Source organism: Dromaius novaehollandiae, chromosome 2 (genome assembly GCF_036370855.1).
Source record: "Dromaius novaehollandiae isolate bDroNov1 chromosome 2, bDroNov1.hap1, whole genome shotgun sequence".
Classification (NCBI taxonomy): domain Eukaryota; kingdom Metazoa; phylum Chordata; class Aves; order Casuariiformes; family Dromaiidae; genus Dromaius; species Dromaius novaehollandiae.
In genome coordinates this window covers 161,145,825-161,165,076 of record NC_088099.1, presented here as the reverse complement: position 1 = coordinate 161,165,076, position 19,252 = coordinate 161,145,825, and the positions used below count along the sequence as shown (strand labels likewise).

The 19,252-nt window shown below is 41.9% G+C and overlaps 1 protein-coding gene across 1 annotated transcript in view; it reads right to left on the bottom strand.

Annotated features, from left to right (window-relative positions):
* TG (thyroglobulin) overlaps window positions 1-19,252 on the bottom strand; it is a 162,912-nt gene that overhangs the window by 139,352 nt on the left and 4,308 nt on the right. Inside the window, exons 5-14 of the mRNA XM_064507891.1 lie at window positions 18,829-18,988; window positions 14,609-14,715; window positions 13,452-13,595; window positions 11,375-11,560; window positions 5,660-6,721; window positions 3,366-3,953; window positions 1,911-2,153; window positions 1,435-1,572; window positions 791-868; window positions 313-425 (exon numbers count right to left, since the gene is read on the bottom strand). Of these exons, the coding sequence (XP_064363961.1) occupies window positions 313-425; window positions 791-868; window positions 1,435-1,572; window positions 1,911-2,153; window positions 3,366-3,953; window positions 5,660-6,721; window positions 11,375-11,560; window positions 13,452-13,595; window positions 14,609-14,715; window positions 18,829-18,988 (2,819 nt within the window). The remainder of the gene's footprint in view (window positions 1-312; window positions 426-790; window positions 869-1,434; window positions 1,573-1,910; window positions 2,154-3,365; window positions 3,954-5,659; window positions 6,722-11,374; window positions 11,561-13,451; window positions 13,596-14,608; window positions 14,716-18,828; window positions 18,989-19,252) is intronic.

The window sequence follows — 19,252 nt, the reverse complement described above, 5'->3', positions numbered from 1 at the left end:
CTCAAAAGGCAGTCAAAGAAGTTGTGCCTTTTAATCATAGCCCTGTGTAAGAAATAAGCAGAGCCACCCTGTATGAGGGAAGTGTGTGCCAAGACTAAGCTTCTGGTCCTGGTCTTTGCCTCAGAGCTACTTAAATTCTGCTTTACAGAGGGCAACACGTGCTTTTTGTTTTGTCGCACCCTTTTGTTTCAGGTTAATATGAATGCACAGGGATCCTTAAGGAACACAGACTGGAACAGTACGGGCCTTTGGCATGGCATAAGCAAAATGAAGGAAGCTCTGTTTCTTCTTCCCTCAATCATGTTAAATCACCTCAAGGCAGTAGGGGACAAACAGATCCGCTGCAGTAGCGCTGAGCTTTGAACCGCTCTGTCTCCAGCTGGAAATAAAGGCATTGGCTCGAGATCGCTGACATGATGTCTGGCCTGTAAGAGGAAAAACATACAGGTGTGCTAAAACATAACCAAGTCCTCAAACCTAACCTGGAGAGAAGAGGTGCACCCCTAACTCCTTCACACATCTCCATTAGACAGTGCTACAGAGTCAGGCAGGAAACACCTGATCAGTGTTTGATAATTGCAGTAAAGGGTCCATTCCCACATGATTTAAGCCAAAAGCAGAAATGAAACAAATTTGAGGCAAAATGAACATAAGAATAAAACAACTTTCTCTTTTCTTACTAAGGTTAAAAACAAGCCTTGCACCACACCACATGATACTAGTATTTTCAGTAAAGACTAAAATCTAAGAACAAGTAAGGACAGACATTTAGGGAATAAAAACAGCTTACACTTGGGGAGTTCTGCTGAGCGTGAGATCAAGGAATCCGTGACATAACGTCCTCTTTCATCCACACACCAGCAATGACCTGGCCAGAGAAGAAAAGCAGCCTTATTTTAAAATGTTCTATTGCAGTATTCCTTGTTCATTTTGTCAGGTTTTGTGAGGACTTTGACGTTTAGCAGCACTACAGAAAGCAGCAGTAAATTTAAGTCATAGCTCTGCTATTCAGAGATAACTGGACTATGCTTGAAAGCAGTGATGGAAATGGGAACATAGAAGCCCTATCACCCTCCAGCATATCATCTGCTCCCAGCAATTTGGTATCATCCACAAACTTGTTGAGAGCGCACCGCATCTAATTGTCCAGGTCATCAAGGAAGACAATGAACAATACGAGCCCCTGAACTTATCCCTGAAGAACATTACTACCTGAGAGCAATTGTACTTTGAATCACTGATATTTGAGTCCCTGTGAGCTGCCCTTTGAGCTCTTCCCTCCAGTCAATTTTCCACCCACCTTGTATTCCACCTATCCAATCCACCTGTCTCCGGTTTGGCTACAAAAATACAGATTTTCCACTTCTTTATTAGAATTCTACTTAGCTTTTCTTTGCTCAGACAGTTCAGAGCATTTTGCTAATGATTACTCACCTGTGCTCTCATAGCACTGAGTTGGCTCCCAGTTCCCCAGGCCATCACACTGTGGGATGTAAGGATGAAATCCCAGCTGTGTTGCTTCCCCAGCAGAACCTTTTAAAGTAAAGTGATTCCGCCAATAGAAATGCAAGACTAGAAAAGGTAAGTAAGAGAAAGATATTAGTATTCAAACACAAAAGGAGATATTTTTAAAAAGCACATTTGCAAACACCTGATTGTTTCCTGTACTTTAGAGGGAAAAATAACAAACACTGCAGGTACATGAAGGATGACAAATGTCCAGATCTTATGTGTGTGTAGTGTCATACATATATGACCAAAATCAGCTTGTGAGTAGGCAGGTTAATTGCACCAACTCAAGTGCTGAGTTTCACCTGTTTTCAACAAAGCTGAATTTGATGTGGAGTGCTTTGTATATATCATGGGCCTTAACCCTTTTAATTAAAAGCTTTTATTTCCCTTTCACCTACCCGATTCTGCAGCCAGTTGGAAAGCGTAGTCACTGCCCAATAACAGCTTTTCGGAGACCAGGATCTCTGACTCATAGGACCAAGCAGAACGTAAGAGGTCATTGTTTGAGAGTTGTATTCCCTTTGCCATTAAGAAGCTCTCCCCAAAAGGGAAGTGGGAACTATTGGATGCTAGGATGAGTTGCTCTGTCTCCTCCACAAATTTCATGGCTTCCTGCTTAACACTTTCACATATACCAGGGCCTGTGGAAGGCAAAGGGTATTTTAGTGCCCTTCATCTAAATTCGATAAAGACTTGTGCATGCAAACTAGATGGTCTTTCAGTTAGCACCCTCTGTTTCTTCCTGCACTCATGAAACCTTGTCATCCTGCAATCAATGAGATTCGTCATTGCTTAGCTATATGACAACAAAAGTCAAAAAGCACCAAAAGACACCTTAACACTTCCCAAGTCCCCAGACGTAATTGCCAAAGCCACAATGGTATTAAGATATCTTCTTCTCATAGGTTACACACAGAGTTAATATATCGGTATAGATCTGCCTCTCAGTCTCTGCCATGAACAGTGGATAAACAGGAAAGACTGAGAAAGGAAACAAAATTCTATCCCTTGGGTCCAGAGTGGCAGCCAACTCTTTGCCCGCCCTTTCCATACTTCTGCCCTTTGACTCAAATATGGCAAGTCCCAAACTGAAACAGCTCACTTAAAGCTTCTCTGCTAAAACCACTCCATGCTAATCTTCTTTGTGCCCTTTATTCCTCATTTGTCTACAGAACTGACTTCTCCTGCGTTCTTTTTGCATTTGAAAGTTTACCATTCATTGTCCTGTCTCTTCCTCCTGGCTGAAAAATTACTATGTGACAAGAATCATTTTACTGACTACATTTCTAACATAATTCATCTGCTGAAGTAACTCCAAAGAGGGTCCAACAGCTGTGAGGAAAATGGTCTAGACAAAGGGCTTACCAAACTTCAGTGCTGGTCTCACTCTTCAAGTGACTTCTAGGATATATCGGTTACTCTTTTGACCAAATAATAGCAAACAGTAAAGAAAATTCCTATCGCCTCATTTTAAAGCACTCTCGAAAACTGTTTACTTTATGATTAGCCTAATAGCAAATTTTCCATAAAAGTCTTCATATATATGCTGTCGACTTTAAAGCGTCCCTTGTTGCCTGGCCAGCAGACCTTCTGCAAATGTATTACATTCATGTTCCAAATTACAAAATCTACACAAACTTGATATCGAACTCTGGAAGCTTGCCAAAGCTGAGTGACCACTTCTTTTCCAGAAATGAGTTACCCCTCCTCTGCTGGCTAGCAACAATGGCCATATCAATGATCTTTCCTCGAGTCATTCTCTCCCACTTTGCAGTACTTGAAAAGACTCCTTTTTTTGTGGTATAAAAACAAAGATGAGAAACACTTACTTACATGCAGATATTGTTACTTACATGCTGGGACCTGGTTCACTTTTGCTTTTGTTCCTTGCAGTTCTTCTCCTTTGCTATCAACACACCAACAATCACGAAGTTCAAAGTGGCTTAATGGAGCACTGAAATCAGTGTAAGCTCCTGGGTAATAGGTCAACTGCCCATTCAGAAGCTGCCAGAATATATATGGATCCAGTAAAATGTTTTCAGATGCATCTGTCACATTGCCTTCCAGCACTTCAGGTGGCAGATCAATGAAGGATGAATACTTGGTGAATGCTGGGAAGATATTCTGGTGCCTAGCCTCATACAAAGCTTTAATAAAAGCTGAAAATCCTTTAGAAGAGGCCTCTTTATATCCAATTATCACATTCAATAGATCGGCAACAGGCTGAGTTTCGCCTTCATTATTCTCCTCTATCCACCTTTGGTACCACTCAAAGGCTTGCTCAGGAGGGCCACTGCACTGTACCTGCCTCCAGGCACCATCAGCATCACACTGGGGGATGTAAATGCTGGAGAGCTGAGACAGAGCACTTGGGTCTGACAACAGGAGTTTCACAGCATTTAGGAACTCCTGACCAGCTGTTACTTGGCAAGCGCTTGGGCCTGGGGAAAAGAAACATGCACAGTACAGCTTATCAATACACCAAAGGTATACCCCTGACGTGAACATCCTTGCTTTCCACCGTTACCAATAGTTGATCATTTGTCCTAATACTAACAACATTTTTGGCCCATTATTAAGAGGACGTAATTCTGCTATGTTGAACCAGAATGAGATTTCCAAAGGCATGTGAGCACTGAAAGATGCATACCAACATGATTTTTAAAAACATCTGAGCACATTAGGTGCCCATTGCTCTTAGTGGGGGGATAGGAACTCAATTCCACTAAACACCTTCCTGAATCTGTTCATACCAGCTAGGTATTTTCACATACACTTGAAAATCTGACAGCTAATCCTTATTTAGCCAGTCCTTGCCAGAGCAAGGATTAAAACCTTCTGGCATCATTAGAACTACCCAAATAAAGGATAATGCAGATTTTGTTTTCCGTTGGACTTAACAAGAATTTTCAACTACTATTGTCCTCACTGCCTGTTCTCTTTCAAATATGCAGCTGCTTATAGAAATACTGTCTTCCAAAATGCATGAGTGAATTTGTTTCTCTTGGAAACCTTGACTGCCAGTTCCAGAACCAAATCTCATTTTGCCACCAAGCAGCTCTGCAAACATAGCAAGATGTAGGTACTCATCTCCTTTAGCACACCAGACCATTATGAACCTGTTTATTTTTGACTGCACTCCAGATGGGCTGCTATGAATAAATCTCCTACCAGTTCAGAGCACTGCAATAAATTCCCCACTACTTCTGAAAACTGCTATTGAAAAGAGTGACTTCACTATCATCATCTACTGGATACTCTGCTATTGCTTCCAAAGTGAGGAGCAGGCTTGGCTCTTGGTCTGTCCCCCACGTTGATGGGTCATTTGTAGTTCACTGAAGTTCAGAAAACCATTAAAGAAATACCCTCACAGTCTGTGTGCCTCTTTCTGCACTGCATTATATTAATAGCAGAGCAGAAGAGCCAGTTGGTAGTTTGCAAGCAAAATGCAATGCTAAATTAGGCTGACAAGTAATTATTTTGTTTGTGACTCACTTCTCTAGCTCGACTGCATGATACTTATGAGAAACTTATTAAGCCTTTGAATCCCTCTCCTATGTTCAGACTTCTACAAAGTCGTATCAAGTTGAAGATACATTTCTGATAAAAGATTACAAGAGGTTCATGAATAAGGCACTGAAGTTCCTCAGCTTTCAACACAAACATAAGCCAGTGACTGTGCCCAGGTTATTTGGTCTTGGAAGCAAAAGAGCTTTTTCACATAGCAAGGGCAGGTCAAAGGAGTGCATTCATTTACACAGATGCTCCAGGTCTCATGGATATCAGAGTTGTTACACACATTAGCCACACACTTCAGTGGAGGCAGAACTCAATGCCCATTAAGGTGATGAATTCAGGCTTCTCTCTTTTGAGCATGCCTGCCCTACGTACCAAAAGAAAAGGGAACTGTCTTTAACATTTGCAATATCAAAGTTTACATACACTCTATTTCCTACTATTCCCCTCTAACTATAGAGTTCCCTAGAGCACAGTTGATATCCTTTGCTGGCAGGAGACAATACTGCTTGTATACATTAACCATGCATTTCCAAATATAATCAGATATGAAGAAATAAATTATGCAAAACCAACAAAATTAAATTATGCAAAACTATACATCTCTAAATTCCTAGTCCTCAGGACTTACATTGCATTGGCTCTCCAGCTTCTCCTTTTATTTTTGGAATAGTCTTGCCTTTCAAATCAACACAAAAACAATTTGTTCCATAACACTGGATTGGCAGAAAATCTCCATCCTTGGTACAAGAGGGAATAAAGAGATCTGATCCTGCAGGCTGGCTTTGTTTCAAGTTTTCCAGGCTGCTTCTTTGCTTTTCACAATCAGTGGGACACCTTGGATGTTTTCCTTGAACTCTTGAGCCTGGAACTTCCTTATCTTGAGCATCCAAACACCAGCACTCTCCTGCATAGCATTGAATTTCCTCATACCTCCCTTCTTTGGTGCATGTTGGAACAAACACATCCCTTGGATCCTCGCCACAGTCTTTAGATCCCAATGCTAATTTCACCACTTCACCTAAATCTTCAGCAACGCTTTTGGGGACAGAAATCACTTGTTGAAGAAAGGTAAAGAACTCTGGTAGTTCCAGGACAGAGGCAAGGAATTTCATCCTGTTCTGATTGTCCTGTAGAGTTATCGTACGACCAAAGCTGCTCATAAGAGGTTGACTCAAAATGGAGCTGTTTGATACTTCCAGTGGAAGTGCCTCAGCTGATTCCAGAAGACCCTGTCCATTATCCCTCTCTGTCACACCTTTCTGTAGGAAAAACTGGCCAATGCTGTATTTCCCACTAGTGCCAAGTGCCCCAGTGAAGTTAAACTGGATCAAATTCTTCAAGAACTTTCCTCCAAAGAGGTTTTCTTGGAAACGCTTTGGATTAGCAGTAAATTGCAGCGCCATTTCAGCCAGTTCCCTTGATGGAAACATTCCTGCAACAGCTTCACTGAGGGTAGATTCTAGCTGGAGAATCTGGCTGGCATACCTACTTTGTGTGATCGGGGATGACAACCCAGAGTCCAGAAACAGCTCCCTGAAGGAAGGAGGGCAGGGTCTTGAGAAGCCAGCTGTTTTCTCTGACTGCACATCTGGTGTGGAAAATAAACTGTGCTGACTGAAATATCCAGCAGGGCCATAGAAGATCCTGGACAAGGCCTGTCGTCTCTCAAAGATGCACACTTGTTCTTCACCTAAACAAAGTGGGCAAAAAAAAAAAAAAAAAAAAAAAAAAGAAGCAAGTTTTAAACCCCCAAAACCTGCTACTATGAGAACACCTTTCACAGCAGCCTCAGCAGAAGCCACATAAAAAGTGTAGTTTAACCTATCTCTAGTTCCTCAACTAAATGCCAGGCACGTTGATAAAGAAGTTTGGATTGCTGCTGAGTGCTCTCTATAAGTAAGCTTGCAGTCAAGATAAATTGAAAAATTGAAAGCAAACATTTCTTCACCATGTTTGAATTTTCTGCTCTGTGGTCTTTTTCTGGTTCTATTGTTTTCAAGTGTAAATCCTCGTTCTTGTTCCTACTGCTGAAAGTATGCACAAAGTCTTTTTAAAAATACATCAGCTCTCTGTTAGCATGCCTGCTTCTAATAGAAACCATAGATAATTCCAGTGCAATATGTGAACTTAAGAGAGAGAAGTACATTGCAGACAAACAAGAATAATTATTTTAACCAGTGTTCACTACTGAGAAATGTATGGAGGGTTCCTACCTAGATCTTCAGTTTTACACTGAAGCATCTATTAGAAGATGTTTGAAAAGAAGTTTCATATAGAAGTTTCAAATGAAGTTAACAGTAATAAAATACCAAGGACCAGGAACCTCACTTCAGCTCAGCCCTGGGCCTTTCAGTCTCTGGCCAAGGTACGCTGTAGGAGTACCAGTCTCCAGCCCTGCCTCTAGCCCCAACTCCTGGATGGACTCCGGACCCACGTTATAGCCTCATCTCCAGTCTTGTTTCTGGCCTTGTCTCCTCCTGCTCCTGACTGGGCTCTCTGGATGGATCCTGGACCTGGTACTTTACTTACGGCGTCTGGGCCTGTTACCACCCGTCTCTGCCTGCCATGTCCAGACCCGGCAGGACTGCACCATGTCAGTAGGGGCATGGCTTGTGCTGGGGTCACCGTCATCTCTTGTCCCTCAGGGAGAGGGCAGTTGGCCCTCACTGCTCCCTGACATGTTAACTGTGGTATGAAACACATTACTCAGTTTGTTACATCTTCAGAGGACAAACAGTGGCAAACATGATAACTTAAAAAAACCACAGAGCTTGTTGAAGGAACCCAGCAAAAAGTCTGATTTCTGGTTCAGACAAACTTGTAGAAATAGTAAGAAAGAGAATAGAACAGAAATGAATAAGTATAATGTACTGAGGAGGTGCCAGTAAAGGTTCTGTAGAGAGAAGTTGCATCTTATAAACTTATCACAGTTCTCTGAAGGACTGGGCGAGTAAAGCGTGATCAGTTCAGGATACTGGGATTAACAAAGACTTTTCTGCAAAGTCCTTCAACAAGACAGATGGAGACGATGACACCTCCATCATGGGTTAAACAGCGAAACAAAGAGTAAAGACAAGTACCAGTTTCACACAGAGGTGGACACCTATGCATTTCCATCAAGGTCTGTGAAGGGATCCACATTTGTAACTGATGAGTAATGAACTGAACAAATTTGCTAATAATACCGAAAAAATGTCAAGATTACAGATGATGGCAAAGACACGTAATGGAAAGCAATTAGGCATTACAACAGCAAAGAAAATTCAATGTCAGAGAATAGTTACACACATAGGAAAAACAATCCTACGTATACACACACATGGATATATTTACGTACATTCACACATAGCAATGCCTCCACATTAGGGTACAAATCATCACTGAAGATGGATCTCTGAACACGTTAACTTAAGGCTAGAGATCAGAAAAGGAGAGACTTCGTAGATATAAAAGACAGACATTGAGAACAAGACAGACAGTATCATTATGCCACTGACAATCTCTGGACTGCATGCATCAGCTTAAAGTGTGCGCCATGTGGTTACCTTTTCTTGAGACAAGATCAACAAAATTATAGAGAAGGGAGACAAAAATAATTTGAGGACAGAATAGTTTCTGCAGGAGGAAAACTATTTAGTTTAGAAAAAAATATGATAAAGATTTTTTAAATCTGGATTCTTCACATCATTCGTAATGGACAATTATTATTCAGTATTTCTCAGAGAGCAAAAATTATGAGGGCCCAGATGGAAAATATGAAACAACCAAAAAGCAGAACCCATAACTACGACTGTGGAACTCTTTGCAGAGGATGCTGTGAAGGATAAAAGGTTAAAGAGAGACTAGGCAAATCCCTGGGAGATGACTCCATAAACACAATGGTCTGAATTCAACCTCCAGTATGGGAACTCCCTAGCCTGCAGGCAACAGGGAAGATACATGTAAGAGTCATTCTGCATTTGCCCTGTTTCTCATACTTTCTCCCCAAACGCCACTGCCATCCCTGTCAGACAGGATGCCAGATGAGCAGCTTCAGTCTGCTCCAGCATGGCTCCCTGGGGGCTTCCCCCATCCCCATTTATTCTACATTCAGGCAACATAATAAAACAGTCAGGGAACCCTGTTAACAACTCCAAAGGCATGATTTTACTCTCTCAAAGCTTGTGCCAAAACCTACTACGGCCTACCCAATAACTTTGGCTGAAGAGTCCATGTTAAGCAGAGTTGGATGCTAATTATGCCAGTCCAATAGCTAGATAATCTGATAAGCCAGTACACACAAAAGCAAACAGGCTTTCTGGGCTCTGACAGGCCATTGCTGTCTCATCTAGCCTCTTAGATCTCATTTTCCCTTTTTAGTTCCCTTTTAGAGCATAAGCCATAAAGGTTGGAAATCTTAAGAGCTACTCAAACAGGTCAGCAGGTAATTTGAGTCTTTGTGATCATCATCTTCTCACTCTCCTTTAGCACCCTTGTCCTGCACTCCAGTTTCTGGCATGGACTCACGTGTTCCTCACAGTGGTTCCTTTGTAAAGCCGTTTTCTACGGGATGTGCCCCTTCTGTTTTCAGCATCAGTTCTTGGTAATAGGGATGAAGAATATTCCCTTAGGGACCAGTGAGTTAGTGTAAACCTTACACAATCCTAGAAAATGCTAATACAAAGCAAATACAAGATCACAGTTTTTAAATGCCCTCCCTTCTTACCCACTGTTGAACAAAATCAAAGCAGAGTGAGAAGGAATAAACAGCAAAGCACTGCTGGAGTGAATTTACTATAGGCCTGCAAAGGAGCATCGCCCTATCAAGCCTGTCTGGTGCTCCAGGTCATACGAGTACCTGACACCCTCCCTGCAACGACCTCTCTGCCTCATACAGAGCTCATACTGCTGAGTGTTAGAGAACAGAAGGTATTCAAAAAGAAACAAAACAGAGCAGAACAGAAGGGACACACACAGCAACACAGACTCCAGCTATATCCTCATGAAATACCTTCTCAGGAGTTAGTCCGCAAAACCTCTATAGGAGTTTTCCCTGTTTAAATTTCCTGAGTCTGCCAATAAAAGCTGCAAGCAGCCTCAAGCCATGCCTCAAAAAAAAAATCATCAGGAGGGGTCAGCAAAGCATATTCAAAGAGAAAACAACAAGCCCTGACATATGGCAAGGCCTCTCAGAGGTTTCCTTGCAATATCCTTGGTGATCAGCCTCAGAGGCATGCTAAAATTTTCACTTTGCAGTAAGCCTGTCTGTGCCTACAGCACTTTGAGCTACTTGGAATCGTGACACCCAGAACTGATTCCTTCTTTCTTTATCTAAATCATAAGACCATGTCTAGTAGACAGAGCAATTAACTTCCCTGAAGGCTGCCTATGTTAAGACCTTGTGCCCCACCCCTCCAGCACAATCCTGAATATTTAGGTATTCCTCTTCAGAGCAAAGGTTTCTGAACTACTCTCCCTCTTCCCCTCTGGCCCTTTGACATTTCCACTGTCATTTTCCATTTGGGGCACTGATTTGATGGTGTATTCTTAATGAAATCTCTCTCAAAGTGCAAACTCATATGCCTTTTCCAAATTGTTTTTTACTGGATTTGACAACTTTCATGGCCAAATACGCACTCAGAGAGATAGGAAAAAATTGCTCCAAATGAGAGAGAGAATCTAGAAGGTCAATAGCATTGCACCAAAGAAAGGGGATAGTCACAAATGCCATCATCAGTTTCCTTATATTGCCATAGACGCCGTTGTGCCTTAACCCCCCCAGCTGCTGGAGTCAAGAGGTTGTAAACAAGCCACAGATTCCATGGCTGCAAAGGAAAACCTGAATGTGTGGAAAATTAAAAGGTTAAAGAAAGGTCAGAAAGAAAAATAAAAGTAACATGATATTTAATAATTTATTCTGACACCATGATTCTGAATCCCAGCACAAATTTTGGATCCCAATTTTTCAACACCAGAATTTATGAAAACTGAGAAGAGAACTGGTTCTTTGTGTTTTTTCTAAAGAGAAAGTTCCTACAGCAGACGAAGTTTGGGGAGATGGAAGGCCCCTCACAGGCCCAGCTTGAACTAAAAGTTAATGTGAACGGCAATGGCGTTTGCTATCTCCTTTTCTCTTCCGACATCTTCCATGGGCTGCAAGGTAGGCCTCTTGCAGATACCAGCTGGGAGAAGGAACTGAGGGACAACAGCTGGTAGTTGCACCACACTTGGACAACTACTATCAAGTTATTGTCCTCAACTCTAATTTTTCCAAGAAAAAAAATGAATGCACACATAGACTGGAGCAAGCCAATAACATCAGAGGTGTCCTCACAATATTTCCTTTTCCAAACCTAATACATACCACAGACTAGGGGCTGTCCTTGTCTCTTTGTGCCCTGGATCTCTTGCCCCTTGGAGTCCACACACCAGCACTGTCCTCCCCGCTGACACTGCACTGGTGTGTAGTCTCCATCAGTATCACATGATGGCATGTAGGCATGCTGGTAACGAATAGCTGCATACCGTTCAACCTCACATTTTGAGGGGCCTAGAAGAAAAACAGTATGTATTAAGGAGGGAAATATTCAAATGTCAGAGCCCACCTCTGCTTGATCCCATTGCTTGCCTATTTTTTGCGGCGCCGGGAGGGGGAGGGTAATTTCCTGTCTATTTTCAGTGAAACCTCTCAAATACTAGCCCCAGATGGAAATTCTCCATCCTCTTTCCACCCAGAGAGCTGGCCCCATGATTTTCTGCTGTAGGTGTTTGTTTCTGAAAGCTAAACAGCGATTAAAAACTCCACACATTTTTCAGCCATAGTCATAGGTAGAGAGAACATCATCTCTCATTCAATGAGCCATGCTGGCCCTTAATGCAAATACAAAGCTGGTCAATGGAGCCAGATGTGAAACTTGGGAGACTGAGATATAAGCACAACAGATAATGCTCGGGCAGTGACAGGGCAAACCTCCTCCCTTTCCTTTGTACTTGGCCTTGGGAAAAAGAACTTTTTTTTTTTTTTTTTTTTAAATCAACTGGACAAACATAAATGTTTCTGGAGAAAATGAGGTGTTGTTCCAGCAAAAGGCTCTGAACCTCTGACTTTGGAGCTTTGAGTCTGAGACCATCAACTTCTTTCGCACCCATCCATGGGGAATGGAGGATTTCTGTCAAACTGGTCTTAAAGGCAGAGAAGCCAAAGCTTCATAAGCCAAATTTTATGAGATGTTATGATCTCTCCAATAATAGATTCAGCCCTTCCAACAGAAACTTTGGTTATTTATATAAACATAAGATCCAAGGGCCTAAACATTTCTCATCTTCAAGACCTTTTCAACTGCATTCAGCTACTGGGCTGAAGCAGCAAGAGCAACCACATCAGAACCTACTGTCTGTCAAGAAAGTCCGATAATTTTCCTGGCAGCACCTAACATGCACGGCTTCAGGTGATAGTGTAAAATCACCGTAATTCACCAAAGCAGCTGCCACCTGTGACTAATGAACATGGTCACATCTCCACCTTGTGGCTGTTATAGCTTAATCTTTGCTTCCAACCACTGTTTCTACCTACAGTCAGAGCTTATTTCATAACACTGTGCAGTAGGAGGAGGAAGAGCCTTTCCAAACCCAACACCCCCCCCCAAATGATTAGCTCATCTCAGAAATATAAAAGTTGTATGACCTACACAGCTGTAAGACTTTCATCAGTATCTGCTTAGTATCTCTGGGTGACGAAGCTTCTTAGCAAGGGTTAGGCACCAGTTTCAGTGGAGTTTGGCTGGAAGGATGAAGTGCCACACAAGGGATACAAACTCTTCTCAAGCAAGGCAATTCGTTTGGGCCCCTGGTGTAGGACAGTGAAGGAAGGAACTACTTTCTCTCCTGTCCTGCAAAGTTCATTGTCAGTAGGCAGTAAAATTCTAATTTGGCCCAAGGTGGGAGTGAACAAACCCCAAAACAGATCCATAAGTTCAGCCCCGCTGGGTAAGTCATTACAAACTCTTGCCCAGCCTCTTGGGGATCAAGTGTTCTGTGGCTAACCTAAGATCCTTTCTACTTCTTATTGTACAACCATAAAAAAGGGAGCTTTTTCTCAGGCTTTCAACTTAATAAGTCATCAGATCCATCTCTAGAATCTCAACTAAAAAACAGGCTGTCACACCCTAAAGTAAGAGCTCATGGGCTTTCAGCTAATGTGAACTTCAGGTGCTTGGGAAAGCTTTGATCAAAAGACAGGTGCAATCTGCTGGTAAGAACATACAAAGCAGAGAGATCAGAAGCTAGCTGCAATTCAGGGACCTTGATTCTTGCACTGGGGCTGTGATACTGTATGCTTTCAGTTCAAGAGACTACTAGAACAACTCTCCACAACAGCAGCTGTCACATATGAGCTGCAAAATTGTTGCCCTATTTACAGGGCATCACCCGCTGCTACTTACATCTGAACTTGCCAGAGGTAGCCAGCTGAATCCCCAAGAATCGTCTCTGCAGGATCCGATATACACTTGTCTCAGTGAATATGCGGGCAGGCTCCAGTGCAGAGAAAATCGTATCGTAAACTTCATCAAGCAGGAGTTCCAAGCCTAGAAGAGAAAGCCACTTTTAGCAGAGTCTGATTTTAAGAGAGAAATCATCTGCCTCATATCAGAGTGGCAGAACTGGAAACCTATCAGGACAAGAAAACCAGTCCTCCAGGCAGACAAAACATGGACTTATATACTGCATAACCCTAATGCCCAGTACCACACAATGCACTGTCATTAGCTTTATGCTTTGACATCTACCAAAATGAGCACAGAAGGAACATACAGTAACTCTAAGAAGCTGGCACCATGCTTGCTGTGCTTGGGTTATGATCAGTTTGTAGTAGCGCAAAGTAGTGATATGCTGTGCAAGTATATCACTATCAGTTGTTTCCAAAAAACAGTTCCTAATTATTTCGCTTGTGTAACTGTTAACTAAATGTAAAGAGGTGCAGTGGTTTCTGTGAGTGCAAAAACTTTTGAACAACTTCTCATTCTCAAGTTCTCACCTACCTTTTTTTTTCTTTTTTTCTTTTTTTTTTTAATAGAAATATTTAAAGAGCTTGTAGTCCCCAAACTCCCCATCCCTCTTTCTCAGAAGAACTGTTCTTCCTTGCAAAATGTCCCATCAACAGCTAACATGTCTGAAAGCTATCTTGAGGTTATGAGAAAAGAGCAAGGACCATCTGAGCAAGAAGGAAATTGTTCAATCCCCAGGCCCATTATATTCCCCTTCAACTGCTAATAGGAGTCACTGAATGTGAGACAGCTTCCTAATGTGGACAGGGGGAGTAAACTGAGCCATCCTATTTGACCAACCCAAAAAGGACAGGGCTAGCTGCCATGCAGCAACTCTAGTTCATAAGGGTGAGATTCAGTCTGAGGGAGAGAATTTCACTAGGGAAGAGCATCCTTTCCCATGGATACTACAGAGGTCACATTTGTTGCCCTGTATTCTTACCTCTTGCAAAACCGCAACTGAAGGCTTTAACGAAGCTGAAGACTGATACTTAATATTTGCCCTTTTCCTAGGGAATTCAAAGTTAAAGCGTCTGAGCCTAGAAGGCACTTACCAGTGTCTGCTAACTCTCTCCCCAGACTGTCAGCGCAGTAGCAGTACCCAGAGACCTCTGGGAACGTTCTCTGAAAAGAACTGAACGTCTGGAACGCCTCTGGGAGCCTGGAAACAAAAGCAGCTTCTTATGGAGAGCTTGTGGTGGCCTTTGATGACAACAAAGAAGTATCTGTGTGTCCCTTCAGGATCTGTACAGCAAGGACCTCTGCACAGCACAGAGCCGTTAGGAATTGCCTGGGTCTACTTACGTCAACCAGACTCTGACATGATCCAGATGATAGTTTTTCATCTGGCTAGCAAGGCCCAAAGCTGTGCACTAAACATCTCCCACACCAGCAGAGCGTATCAGGTCTTGGGGTCATCTTTTACACAGCAAGACCCTTTTCTTTACATATTCTTCTCCTCAACAGAAGGATATCAGAAGTGCCCTGTTCTCCTGGATAACACGCACACTTTTAAACAAAGGACAACAAGACCTCTCTTCAGATTTCAAATCCTTCCTAAGCAGGTACCCAGCATGTAACATTCATTTTCAATTCTGCTCTCATCTTTGAAAGCCTATCGAAGAGTGCAAAGAGAGGTCTGTTGGTTGAATGCCATTACAACACCCATTCACTAGCTTCCACAAATCTGCACAAGATGGAAGAGTGCCTAGACAAACAGGTTCCTTCCTGTTTATTCCTCCCTACATGCAACGTGTGCTTTCTGCAGTGAATTAAGCACAGAAAGCTGATAAAAAACACTAATCTTTTTCATTCTGAGAGCACAGCTCAATGGATTAAACAGAAAAGGTTTTTAACATGCTACAAGTAAGATTGACTCTTACTTCTGGAGATCAAAGAGATGCTAGATTCCAGTATAATATGCTGGTAGTGACAACAGCCAGATTCCAGCAAAGGAATGATTTAAGAAGGAAACTTAACAGGGTCAGAGTTGGAAAAAATATAATAAATGTGATCTTAACTGATACACTCTAGGGTTTCTCCAAGCAAACAGAAGATATTTTTTTCTAGATTCAGGCAATAGGGCCAGTGGAACAATTTTACCATGCTCCACAACAACCAGATCATATCACAGAGACATACTCTTACGATAAAGGCCTGTTTTCTCAGCTGCATGTGGCATGTACGGGAAAATCTAACAAAAGGGAAGGGGGGGGGGGTTCTGCCCAAGACATTCACAGAAGTAAATAGTCAAAGTAGTTGTTTTTTTTAAAAAAAAAAAAAAAAAAAGAAAAGGAAGAACACTTAATAGTAAGGGTAATGGTCTTGAACTACTGGAAAAGCATTAACATGTCAAAACGGTTTACAGCAACCTTGTGTACTTCCTTCAACTACCTGGGACTGTGTACCAGCCTCAAGCCAAGTGCCATCCCACCGCAACCTGCTCTAGCTCTAACTGCTGCTGCAATCTGCTCTAAGTTGCTCTAACACCTGCAGTCTGCAGTCTACCTGAGAAATGCTGTACTGCTGACATGGCTTGCTAAAGGCAATGAAAATTTTCATACTTTAGGACACAAAGGGACTTCTGTTGGCATCAATGAAAAACAAGATATAAACAGCCAGATAGTGTCTTTCTCTGGTCTTCTACACATGCACGGACATAAATGACTTGGGGCATTTCAAGAGCTTTCAGCTCCCAAATTATCATGCACTGGTCATTTCCAAGTCAGGAGTATGACCTGTTCTCTTCTTGTGAGAGCAATGCCACTATATTCACAAGTAGCCTTCTTCACTGCTCATATCCTTGGAGCTCATCACCTCAGCATCTCAACACTTAATTTAGTGAAACAAGACGCTAGGCAAAAAAAACATTTCTGCATGCTGCTTTCTTTTCATCCTCAGCTTTATGAAATCATACACATAATTATATCACTTTTAATGTGGGACTAGATGTGCAGTCATATCCTGTCACCTTGCTAATTTTGGTTCTTAGTTGAGCGTATAGCTAAATAAGAGGCAAAAGGATATAAATTAGGCCCACATAAACATAAGGATGGAACTTCATTTGCCTTACTTGGAAGGCTCACTTCCTACAGCTTTTTTTCTTTTAAGAGTCTCTTTTTAATAACAGACCTAGAGGTGGGTAGTGATAACGCAGAGAACCTCATCTCTCAGACTCAGTTGAAACAAATAGCTGAAGCAAAGATGGCTATATTTAATTTTTGGATTATTAAGAAGAGTGTTTGCACTCAAAAAATGGGAAAGTAGACAAATGTAAAGTTGTTGACCTTTTCCTCCAACCATGAGTCTCTGCTTTTGGCTTCCAAAAAAAGATAACTCCTCACTGATCGTCAAAACAAAGTTTGCCAGTATCCCTTTTTAGCTTTTGAACGTGCAGCTCGAGTTGCATCTACCCTTCTTATTGACTGCAGAAGCGGGTGAACAATACCAAATCATGCTTTTTATGCTACCAAGAATATAATACATCATAGGCCTGAACCTCTGGTAAGCTGGGATAAGACACTGACCCCGAGTCTTTAGTCTGATCAAAATGATAGCAAGAAAGAAAAAAGCTCTCCTTGATTTTTGAGTTCCCAAGCTCTCTTACCTATCTGCTACAAGGTCTCCTATACAACTGTACAAAATAAGTAACAGCAGCCAGGGGATGGCAGGAGATTTTGGGTCATCTTTCTTTCCAGAAGTCTTTCTCTTGGAAAACTCTTTGCTCTATTTTTTTTCTCCATTCACTTTTTAAAATATATTAATTTATTCTGGAATACTTATATGAGTGTGGGGAGACAATATGGGAAGGGAGTTAGACCGACATCTCTAGATTTTGAAAATCAGTGTTTGGGGCAAAAGAGAGTTGCTTCAGTGGTCACAAAATGAACCCAAAACTTTTAAAATACCCTTTCCGCTATAGTCCTTTGTTGTGGAACTTAGTATGCAACTTCAGCTCTGTGTTGTGGCCTCCTGTTTACAGGACGGGATAATGACATTTCCTTATCTTGCAGAAATATTGTGAAAATATATTAATAGCCTGAAACAGATAGGATGGTAATGAGCCAAGTCAATGCCATAATTAGAAAGGTAGACAGCTGGAAATGAAGCAGTCCTGCTTTGATTAATTACATGATGTGGACACAAGAAAAGCCCTATCCTGCAGCCCCGTTCCAGGCAAACCTCCCAAAGGGAGCAGAAGAATGTTAAATTAAAGCATTGCTTTCTTCTCTGTAATTGTTCTTTTAGAATTTCTACACTCCACATGCCAACAAGTGAAACAGCCAAATTATTTTGCTCTTGCCAAAATAACCTCCCTTGAAGCTCTGACAAATTTGCACTGTGCATTTGGGTCTGCCTTTCATTTTTGCTTAAACAACCACCCCCTCAAAATGGCAAAATTGATACTTACAATAAAAAGCTTTTGCTATTGTAGAGTCGACTCAGAATGAGACATTATATTTACCCCATTGCCCTCCACTGGAGAAAGGTATCGATTGAGACAACTCCACTTTGTAAGAAACCAAAAGATTTCTCTGGATTGTCTCAACATCTGTACCAAAAGAAACTCCTCTGCCCGTGGTTCCCCTTTACCAGCCCTTTTCCATGTGAGCATTAACTTCTGATTCCTCCACAGGACAACAGCTTCCTGTTCCCATTGCATGTTTCCTCTGGACAATCATTCGATACAACATTTTAAAAACTCCCGCAGCCTGCTCCAGCCACTAGAAGCCAATCTGTATTGCAGCAGCCCCTCTTCAACCCTACTCATTTGCCTATATGAATAACTCCGGCTTATGGACTATGTAAACTAATGTAAACTATGTAAACAAATGAGCATCTTCCGCTCTGTCATGTGGAACTTGCTTTTCATCTGTTGCCACTTGGCTCTCTGTCCATATGTTTTCATCTCCCACGTGGAGTTATCTTTATCTCATTTATACATCTGAACCTCTCTCCCCCTTCTGCGCTTATCTCATTTGTTGTTCTGTGTCAGTCTGGAAGGTAGCCTCAGATACTGTTGTACGACATTATTGGAATGTGGTATCCACTGATATGCAAAGACATTCTGATTAGATTGCAGGGATGGAACGTCAGGCTTTTCTAGATAATTAAGTCAGAAGAAAGAAACAAATTCTTTATTGGGTTCACCCATCATCAGGAAACAAAGACAGACGGGGTCACAGAAGGGCTTCATGTGAAAAAGTGCAGTAAGATACTGACTTGAAGAGATAGGCAAAATTGCATTCCTTTTTTCAGAAGCCTATGTTCTTACCTGTTATAATTGTGAACGAGATCAAAAAACATCATATCTGTAGTGTTGACAAATTTGCACTGGACAGGGAAAAATTCTCCATCTGGTGAACACTGTGGTGGGCTCTTCTCCCCAACCCCATGAAGAATGCGACGGTCTCGGATCTCACAGTTTCCTGGACCTGATTGGAAAAGGGTATTGCTTATTGGTGTTTATCTTCCCATGAATGATCAACCAACCATCCTGTCATTTGGAAAGAGGCTCAGATCCATTACGCTGAACACAGGAACCTACGTGAAGTGCCTTGGTTTCCCTTTATAGCCAATGAAAACATAGACACTTGATTTAGATTTTTCATTTAAGCACCTATAGTTACATAGGATGAATGTGATCTGCTAACCTTTCACTCAAGCCAAACCTTCCATCCCCACAAAACCCACCTTTT